Source organism: Ceratina calcarata, unplaced genomic scaffold (genome assembly GCF_001652005.2).
Source record: "Ceratina calcarata isolate Rehan_Ccalc_2016 unplaced genomic scaffold, ASM165200v1 scaffold93, whole genome shotgun sequence".
Taxonomy (NCBI): domain Eukaryota; kingdom Metazoa; phylum Arthropoda; class Insecta; order Hymenoptera; family Apidae; genus Ceratina; species Ceratina calcarata.
The window spans coordinates 603,157-613,063 of record NW_017180684.1 but is presented as its reverse complement, the minus strand read 5'-3'; the positions used below and the strand labels follow the sequence as shown (position 1 = coordinate 613,063).

Below are 9,907 nucleotides of genomic sequence, written 5' to 3'. Positions count from 1 at the left end.
GACGGATTAGGCATTCGAGATTTATTAAACAACATAACGCTGCTATTTAATGATACAAATCCTAATAATGCTTTCGACCAATAAAAGATACAGTTTAATGACGAAAAGAAATTTTGTGTTTCAGGAACGCTACATAACAGACGATGAATGCCTTGTCTCAATCGTCGTATGTAGTTGGGATTGTAACGTGTCTAAATCGGTTGTACGAAAAGCAACGAGAAGATGATTCGAAAAACGATATTTGCTTACATTTATGAATGCATTCTTAACGTTTACAACTGCAAACACATTCATTGTTAAATATTCGAAGCTCTTAAAAAGTTGTGGAGAACGATAGGATTCCTTCTATCTTTTCCTTGCTTTTCATATCTGTTTTACTTTTTATTGAAAATTAATTTGAATAAATCACGCTGATAATGAAACAATATTTCTGCGTCGATAGTGGAATATTCCCATAGGCGAAACGCAGTATCAATTGGTTCATAATCACGCTAATGTCATCACGCTTTTCGAGAGTGAACGAATCGAACTCAACGGATGGCTATCGTCCGATCCTCCGACTCGCATAAAAATAATTACTTACACGTATCTTGTCTATAGTTATAATTACATGATTATACTTCTCTTCTAAACATTCAGATCTTTACTGCTTCGAATGCAAATACAACTATGTTATGTACGAGGTGTCTCAAAGATATTGAACTCGTTTAATTATTCTTACCGAATGAAAAAATAATTTTCCTCTTAATCAATATGCTAATATTCCGATCTGCTGAAAATAGATTGAATTTCAGTGGTTTTTAAATACGCACAGTGTAAAAATATAAATAGAGTTTTAGAATACGATGAGATCATTTTTAAAATTATAAGCAGTGGAATAAAAAGACTGATTGCCATTTATCATTTTTGTATGTTGACTTTTTTACAACAGTGAGACACCTGATACAATCACAATGATACAACAACTATTTAATTATTGATACCACTTTAATAAATGCTTATTTATTTGTTGTTCTTTTTACGGTACTGCCACTGGAATCACTAATTAAATTTATCCTTAAAACGAGGCAGTATAGTCGGCATGAGAAAAAAGAATAGTCATGCAATTAGTCGCCAAGTTTGTAGAAATTTTTATTTAACACCGCTCTAATAGATGCTTCGTAAAGTATCAAAATAGTAGTTTCGAAAGAACTGAGTATTTGAAAAAAATGCACTAAAAAGGGAATGTAAAAATCACTTTACCGTTGTTAAAAACATATTTGACACACAAGTATTTTCTCTTTAAGTAACTAAGTAATATTAATTTAATATTGGAGCGATACAAATTTTCTATCATAAAAAAAATTTATGCAAATNATCGTTAGAAATAAAGTTTTTATACACAACGATAACAAAAAAAATTTCCTTGCCTTATTTCCTTAAGTAGTTTAGTTGTTCCCCCAATTTCTCAACTGTATTCAAATAATACAAGCAGTATCAGCAGCAAATTTTGAAAAACTTAATATCAATCGTCAACGAAACTCAATGAAAGGAGTTCGATATCGTATTTTTATTTCTCTCTTTTCGAAATAGTTAAAGAAAATCAATTATCATACGAACCGAAAAAGTACACAACGCGTCATGGGTGACGCACCAGTAAGCCTTCGGTATCTTTTTATAAATAGCGTACTCACGATCCGCTGATGCGTTAACGCGCGACGTATTGCGAATAGAGGACCCTGCTATAATACAAGATGGTACATACACGGCGATGATAAAATAGAATCAAGAATAAAGCTATCGTTACAGCGTGAACGCGAATTTATTCATTTCAACTCGTATTCTTTCTTCTCGCACATACACCGGAGCCGCAGTCCCTGCGAGGAATCGAACTCGTATTCGATCGAGCAACGCGTTCTCGAGAACTAGCTACGATTTCAGTGTATGCGTGATGCACGAACGATGAAACACGTCAATTGTGAACGCCTCCATACATCAATAGCTGACACGCTTAGTGGGTATGCAATTCGCGAAATACTCGCCAGTTTACGATCCCGCTTGAACATCTTCGTTAACACGTGAACGTCTTCACGTGCATTTGTTTTCTTATCTGAATTCGAACGAAACTTTTTTTCTTCTCTAGTGTAGTACAAATAAACATGAAATCACTGTGACTGTAGTCTAATACGGTTCTCAAGGGGATCGTCGCCTCTTTCTCTGGATAATAGGTCTTGTCATGTTAAGAGTACATATCGCGATTTCTCTATGAACACGTTATATTTAACACAGTAAAATGTATGTGCATGTAACTACTTACGAATTATTACAGAGCCGCTATTCTTGTCAATTACATATGTATATATGCAATATGTATACACATATACGTGTACATACACACGGTGTTCGGAAAACGGCAATACAAATGAAAAATATAGAATTCCTCGCCTCGGTATAGAAGAGACTCGCCAATAGACTGCGGATGCTCACGCGGACTTGTACTTTTACAAACACAAATTAAACGAATGAAACGTAATAAAGATATGTTCCATTAATAATCGTTCTATTAATTATATATTATAATGTGATTTATTTTTACGTCGGGTATATCATGTAGTTCTGCATATTAAAAGTGCATTCTGTACCTCCTGCGCGTTTAATTTTCTATAAACGTGTACTAATTAGAAATTTCTTCTATAAATATTGTAATGTATGTTTTACGTTGCATACTTGGTATAGATAATTAATTATGTGCATCCTAGATTTCTTGCGTCTGCAAATTTCTCCCGAATATATACACATCCGCAGCCCACTTATTAGAAAAGAGTAACCTTCGTGTCCTTCCCCCTAATTCCGTTTTATACGTATCGTGCTACGCCCCTCGACTACTTCGTCACGATTAAGATGCAAGTGCAGCTGTGCGTTCATGAAACATTAATTGGTCAACGTCCTCGGACACATTCTCTCGAATCTGCGAGAACGTCGATGACAAAGCCGCGTGCGGATCTTAATTTATTAATCGCAACATATTTGAAGAAGAAAACTGAAACTTATTCGATAGAAAAAGTTACTCTTCTACACTTAGTTTGTTTTGTAGTCTTACACTGACGCAAAATCTTACATTTCTCGCTTGTACCGCTCTATTTTCGGCACACCTTAATATATATATATATATATATATATATATGTATTTATATTTATATATAATTTTGGATGGTGAGTGCCCATCTTCCCTTTACTCTGGATACTTTGTTCTTATTCCTCGATCTCAAATGTAACATCCAAGGGCAGTAACCCACTTTTTCGTTTATTTTTTCTTCTTAAATCTTCATCACTTACGCCATTGATTTTTAGATGTAAGACTTATAAGTGGTCAACAATAAGAAGCACAGTTTTAACAAGTAACGTTTTGTCGTCTTGCGCGTACACATCCACACATTCTTTCTATTTCTTTTTTCACACCCATACACGTAAGTACAGACATACAGGCATACGCACACGCGTACATTCCTTTTCTTGTTCGTTTTCTACTTTCCCCCTATCATTCTTAAGTTTGTTTTCCTACCTGTCTTTGTTTCGTCCGAGTGCCGTCTCTCATCTCTCTCTCCCTCTCATTCACTAGTTATCCTACTATTGAAAACTTACTCTATCGACATTGCTCAATGATCGAAGATTTCCTTGTACAGCTTCAGCTATTATTCTCTTGCGTTGTATCTGAAACAACGAAAGAAAGCTGGGTCAGAATGAAAATATCGTTTATTTCATTACAAATATCTTAATCATTTTATGTGGCTGGGGAATTAGTTTCTTCGTATAAAAGCAATTTTACCGATATTGGCATATTACGTTTGACAAGATTAGTAAGCCGGGGCTCGGAAATCTGGCATCCGCTGCTGTTCTTGTTGCTGTTGTTGCTGACCGAAAGGTGGTTCTTGGTAACCTGTATCGGTCGCATCTGGATAGCTTGTATATCCAGTTCCACCGACTGGATCCGCCTCGTAACTCGGCGCGAATGCCGCATCGGTTCCTTGCTTGAATCTTTGGAAGGCGAACCAGGCACAGGCAGCCTGTTAGGAATATAAACAGAGGCGATATCAAACGAGGCAAGAATAACATCGAGTAATCTCTGTAAAATAAAGGTGCTGTCGATGTACCCAGGTGAAAATGGAGAAGAAGGAGAAAGCGATAGCGCTTTGGACATTGTTCACTCCATAGTCTTGCGGCGGTGATGACTTGTTCCAAGCGTTTGTTAAATAACAGAACCCAACGAAATAGAGGAACGCCCAGAAGCCGGAGAGTCTAAAATAAAACACGATTTAATCATCGCGATGCGTCCCGATGATTCAACTACGAACAATAAGATGTTTTAACGAAAGCTGTGTAAGTACCCTAAATCGAGGAGAACAAAATGCTTCCTAGTCTTAACGGAGGACATCTGCTCGAAAAGATACTCTCCAGCAAGGAAGCCAATGCTGGCGAGAAAGGCCAACACTCCGATTCCTACCCCATAATTACAAGCATTATGGTCTTCGTTGTAAGCGCACACCTCTTTTCCGTCCTTTGTTATATACCCCTTGTTGCTTATACATCCAAACACGATTATCGCGAAGAGCTGCAAAGTGAAACGGTTTCATTCATTCAATAATCTATCAACAATGTATATTAACGTCTCGTTTCAATGGTACAATTTTGGTGCTTTATGAAAGCCGATCGGATTAGGCTCGTGCATAAAATGTACTTTGTAGATAATGTTCAACGCAAAGGTAAACAAGCGATGAGATAAAAGTTGATGATATATCACGCGACGTGCAAAATTGTTCGTAAAGTTAGTCGCAGCTTCTATTTTCCGTAAATTTTTTCGGTATGTCTATTTATAAAGAATCATGTCCAGTTTTGGCTTGATCCAGATCTACCTTGACATGAAAACGGATTGGATAAAGCTCGTAACGAAAGGAACAATTGGAGGTAAAGAAGTGTCGTATAATTAAGAGACGAAGTAATTAAAAAGAAACATTTCATCCATGTGATTGTGTAGTAAATTGAGTACAAAAATATAAAAAAGCAAAGTGAAAAAAGTTATCAATTAAAAGGGGTGGACTAAAATATCAATATTAAAACATTCCAAGCGTGTAACGTAAATTATTAGAAATTCCACAACGACGCAAGTACGAATTCTTCAAGTAAATTGAACTATTCTCAAAGTATATTAAAACTTGTATATGAAAATTAATTTCTTGTCATTATGGAACAACAGAATTTTAGAAATTCTCTTAATAGGGGGATTATTGATTATCAAATTGTTCTATGAGAATATACACCAAATTATATTCCTAATGCTACGAGAATAATTAAATTGTATGCAGGTATACAATGATTTCTGCTTCTTTTGAATATTAAAATTGCATAATTATTACTCTCAAACGTCAGTTGACAGAGGTTCCCTCTTCTCGAACGATTTTCTACCCTCTGTGTCGTAATGAAAGCTTCGTTATAGAATTGTATACACCTCTCATCAACTCCTCGAGATCTATTCAAAAACTAGAAACTAGTTTTTCAAACCTGTTCCATCTAAATAACATGAAAAATCTTCACGATCTAACAAGAGTTCTTTTAACGGTAATAAAAGGTAAGAGAACTCGCGATTAAAAGAACATTTAAATGACTGTTTGACGTTTCGCTTTAACTCCTGGAAAGTTGAGATAAAACATGCTCGAAGGATCATTAGAAGATTACACGGGACCCTTTGATTATGGGGTGTATCGCAGGAATTCGCGAAAAATCAATAGAACCCCATCGTGTCAAACTGGTGGGGGTGGTTCACCCTTTAAAATCAATGCTCGTCGAGCAAAATCGACGTGTATCTTCGATTCGGGGAAACGTCAACGAAAAAATGCGAACGTCGACGAATATTCGAGGGAAGCACTTACCAGGCATAAAGCTCTTAAGATGACCTGAGGCCTTTGGACGAAGGCAATGGGGTCGAAAGGGGCTCCTGCCTTTCCTCCACCGTACGCTCCACCGTCCATCTTATTGCGACTGAGCTGAAATTTGAAAGCTCGAAGCGAATGGAAGCGCGCTTGCGCCGCAAGAAAACACTCTTTCCTATCCCCACCGTCTAAATTTTTGGGTGGATCCTGTACAAGCATAGATACAAAGATACTAGATATTCATATACTGAATATTCTTGTATCCATGTTTCGACACTCGACACTTGATATTACAATTTAGCAGGAGCCAAATTCGAACTCCAAATACAATTCTGCACGACTACACACTACTGCATATTATCACCTACAGATGTTATATCATCTACCTTAGTACGTTAAAGCCTAAAACTTCATTTCGTCTACACTATTATCCAGGAAGACTCCTTGTAGTCTTTTCTTCTTGTAACTTTAAGTCGATACAAACAAACAGAAAGACTTATTAAAAGGATGAGCAATGCCAAACTTTACGTGAGAGAGCACGTGGATTATTCTGAACAATAGTCCACGAATGTGTAATTGGGGCTTAAGAGTCTAACATAACTATAAATAGTTGTATAGAAATAGTAACTCATCGTCACTTCAGCTAAAAAAAGAATTGAATTAATGTAGAAATGCACATATAATTTAATGTATTTCAACCTTTGTACCAATGATATGGTCGTATGGAAAAAATCCAAAGTCATAAAAAGCGAAACAAACAATTTAATCATAAATGATAAATGATTTTCTGTCTGTTTTTGTATGTACCTGTGGCCGAAAGCCAGGATATGACGTCGGAGTCAGCTGGTAAACATGAAGTTGGCTGTGACCATCTGCAATTATCTGTCAAGACGCCATTGTTATTGTGAAAATTTGTTGTGGCTGTGCTCCAGACAAGTGCAGACAAGCTGCAATTCGTCTCCAGGACAACTCCGTTTAGAGTCAGCTACAGGGCACTTCGCCTTTTCCCACATACAGTTCATAACTTTTTGTGGCATAAAAAGAGAATCAGACGTCTATACACTATCATATAAGCACAGCAAAAACAAAAGATCGTAATGGGTCTTATTTGCTCCACAGCACAGGTAGAGAGACGAATTTCAATTTTCTATTTACAAACGTACATCCATATAGTTCGCGAAGGCATTAATCCATTTATTGCTCGAATGCATTTAATACAATCGTCTTCTTGTCCATTCCTTAACTTTGCAAATTCATGGAAAGCTTAATGAATCACCGAAATTTAATTATCATGACTTAGATATGCACGATATCGATCTTTTATATTCCATTAAAAATATGTAGTATTTCGTTCAAATTCATTCTGTTCGATACTAAAAAGGAATTACTGTTTTTGAAATTAACTTACATTCATAAAGAGATATATGAAAATCATGACATCTCATTAAAAATACTGTTACATAACTCATTGATTTGATCATTTTAATTTGTAGCTTGCTTGCCTGTGTGGGTCACAAGCTTGTAGCTTGTGTTGTTCCCAATGTCCATCATGTCGCAACAGTACAAGTACACGTATTATGTATGCATTATTATTAATGCTGGGCACAATTGCTGCCTGTATAACATTGGCTCCTGGCTTAGAGGATGCACTTAAAAAGGTAACATTTTTAAACGCAAAGGGAGATGAATTTATTTATCATATATTGGATTACCTTCATAGGTCCCATTTTGTGCGAACAGCACAAATTATGTGCCATCAAAATACACAGTTGATTGTGAATCTGCTGTTGGTTACTTAGCAGTGTATAGAATCTGTTTCATTATAGCTCTTTACTTTTTCCTAATGTCTATGATAATGATAAGAGTAAGAAGTTCTAAAGATCCTCGGGCACCTATACAGAATGGGTATGATATAAAAAATAATGTATCGCATATATCATTGAAGATCTTTTTTAACTTGTGTCTTTGTTATAAATTTAGATTCTGGGCTATTAAATACTTGTTAATAATCGGTGGAATTATCGGTGCTTTCTTTATACCTGAAAGATCATTCGGGCCAACATGGATGTATTTCGGCATGATAGGAGGTCTTCTGTTTATTATCATCCAATTAATTCTTATTGTTGACTTTGCTCATTCATGGGCAGACGCTTGGGTGCAGAATTATGAAGAAACTGAATCTAAAGGATGGTATGGACGATATTATTTCATCTATTTTATAATGGAACAAATCTGTAACATAATAAATTTATAGGTATGCTGCTCTCTTGGGAGCGACGGTATCGAGTTATGCTATTGCTGTCACTGGAATTGTTCTGCTCTTCATGTACTTCACACATGTAAGTTTTCATCCACTTTTTTTACTGGCATTCGTTCAATGTTTTTCTATACTGTCGTTTCTTGTTATAGCCGGACAGTTGCGATTTGAACAAATTCTTCATATCTTTCAATCTTATCTTATGTGTAATTGCCAGTATTATATCGATTCTTCCAAGTGTACAAGAATATCAGCCACGTTCTGGTCTTCTTCAGTCATCCGTTGTTTCACTGTATGTCATTTACCTGACTTGGAGTGGAATTTCAAACAGTCCAGGTATTATATTATGCGTACGAACACGTTAGATTAGTATTTATTTGCTTACGAATTTTCTTGTATTATTTATAGATCATAAATGCAATCCTGGATTGGGAGAAATTATTTCTGGCAAAAATGATGCGTCCCCTACTTTTGATAAAGAAAGCATCATTGGTTTAGTTATCTGGTTTAGCTGTGTTCTGTACAGCTCTCTACGTACGGTATCCAAGTCATCGAAGATTACAATGTCTGAAAATATTTTAATTAAGGACAACGGTGCTGGTACGTAGAAATGAGATGAGTGTTTTAGGACAATACATGTTTCTTACTAATTAACTGAATTAATTATCCATGATTACAGTAATTATGTTAAATAGATCTTTTCATAATTATACTTTTTTATAGTCAGGAATACAGGAGATCAAAGTCTTATCCACAATGAAGGTAGGCACACACTGTTAAGTACTTAGATTCAGTGTTGTTATTCACCTTTTTTCCACCAGTTAACGTATTACGTGCGCTTACAGTAACTTATGATTTTATAGATTTATAGAAAAATTGGATTAGTTCTTGATATTGGTTTCTCCATCTTAAAGGATTTATATTTTAGTTAGAGTGTGCCTGCTTTCATTATAGCTTTTGTATTGTTATCTCGGTTCCTGTTATAATTTATAATGCTATTTGTTACTGAAGGTTCTTTTCTACCTACGTGCAATATCGTTTGCGAGTCTTTCTGTGTTAATCTTAATAGGCACACTTAGGACATTCGTAACTGCACGGTAGACAATTATTTTCTTTTGAGTTATTCCTCGTTTTCGTAATTGTAACCAGATTATACTCCGGTAGAAGGTCGCAATCCTGATTCAGAGAGCGGGAACGAGGCTAAAGTCTGGGACAACGAAGAGGATTCAGTGGCTTATAACTGGAGCTTCTTCCATCTTATGTTTGCTCTCGCCACTTTATACGTTATGATGACACTTACTAATTGGTATCAGTAAGTATTTAAATCATCCATCTTAAACGTTATCAAAAACATTACGTATTAACGACGCATTGTTTTTTTAACAGGCCAAACTCGAATTTGGTTACCTTGAATGCTAATACCGCTTCAATGTGGGTAAAAATTATATCCTCTTGGATGTGCTTAGGGTTATACGTATGGTCACTGGTAGCACCAGCCATATTTCCGGACAGAGATTTCTCTTAAATGTAAAGCCTTCCTGTCGGAAGTGATAGTTAGTAGGTATATCAAAATTTATGATACCAAATATTGAAACATCCTTCACACTATTATAATTTATGATCTTCCATATTAATGTTATACTGTACAATAGAAAGTAGAAACCCATGTTTCTGAAATAACCCAGAATATGCTTAAAAATCACTGTACGTTTTGCTGACATTAACTTTTATTATATTTATATTTGTG

The 9,907-nt window shown here is 35.7% G+C and overlaps 2 protein-coding genes across 8 annotated transcripts in view; one reads left to right on the top strand and one right to left on the bottom strand.

Annotated features, from left to right (window-relative positions):
- Nucleotides 1–1,530: 1,530 nt before the first annotated feature.
- On the bottom strand, nt 1,531–6,078 carry Syngr (synaptogyrin). 2 transcript variants are annotated; one of them, XM_018035888.2, is made up of 5 exons: nt 5,904–6,078; nt 4,365–4,588; nt 4,131–4,275; nt 3,823–4,043; nt 1,531–3,690 (listed from the first exon to the last, which is right to left on the bottom strand). In XM_018035888.2, exons 1-4 carry the CDS (start codon nt 6,000–6,002, stop codon nt 3,834–3,836), a joined length of 678 nt encoding a protein of 225 aa, XP_017891377.1. In that variant the 5' UTR covers nt 6,003–6,078; the 3' UTR covers nt 1,531–3,690; nt 3,823–3,833. The 2 variants fall into 2 exon arrangements, with proteins under 2 accessions (XP_017891377.1, XP_017891376.1); XM_018035887.2 differs by having other exon boundaries at nt 3,806–4,043; nt 5,904–6,077.
- A 683-nt stretch (nt 6,079–6,761) lies between these two features.
- TMS1 (serine incorporator TMS1) overlaps nt 6,762–9,907 on the top strand; it is a 3,786-nt gene continuing 640 nt past the window's right edge. The window contains exons 1-10 of one of the 6 annotated variants that reach the window (XM_018035818.2): nt 6,763–7,027; nt 7,397–7,561; nt 7,624–7,808; nt 7,884–8,093; nt 8,158–8,242; nt 8,313–8,496; nt 8,569–8,760; nt 8,884–8,922; nt 9,325–9,472; nt 9,547–9,685. In XM_018035818.2, the coding sequence (XP_017891307.1) occupies nt 7,001–7,027; nt 7,397–7,561; nt 7,624–7,808; nt 7,884–8,093; nt 8,158–8,242; nt 8,313–8,496; nt 8,569–8,760; nt 8,884–8,922; nt 9,325–9,472; nt 9,547–9,685 (1,374 nt within the window). In that variant the 5' untranslated portion in view covers nt 6,763–7,000. Of the gene's footprint in view, nt 7,028–7,396; nt 7,562–7,623; nt 7,809–7,883; nt 8,094–8,157; nt 8,243–8,312; nt 8,497–8,568; nt 8,761–8,883; nt 8,923–9,309; nt 9,473–9,546 lie in introns of all 6 variants that reach the window. The other 5 variants (XM_026819108.1, XM_026819107.1, XM_018035816.2 and 2 more) reach the window with 5 other exon arrangements.

Coding starts and splice junctions, on each gene's coding strand:
- Syngr (XM_018035888.2), bottom strand. CDS start 6,002: ATGGACGGTGGAGCGTACGGTGGAGGAAAGGCAGGAGCCCCTTTCGAC. Junction 4,276..4,364: donor TTTGTTCTCCTCGATTTAGG/GTACTTACACAG, acceptor GTTTTATTTTAG/ACTCTCCGGCTTCTGGGCGT. Junction 4,044..4,130: donor TCTTCTCCATTTTCACCTGG/GTACATCGACAG, acceptor TATTCCTAACAG/GCTGCCTGTGCCTGGTTCGC.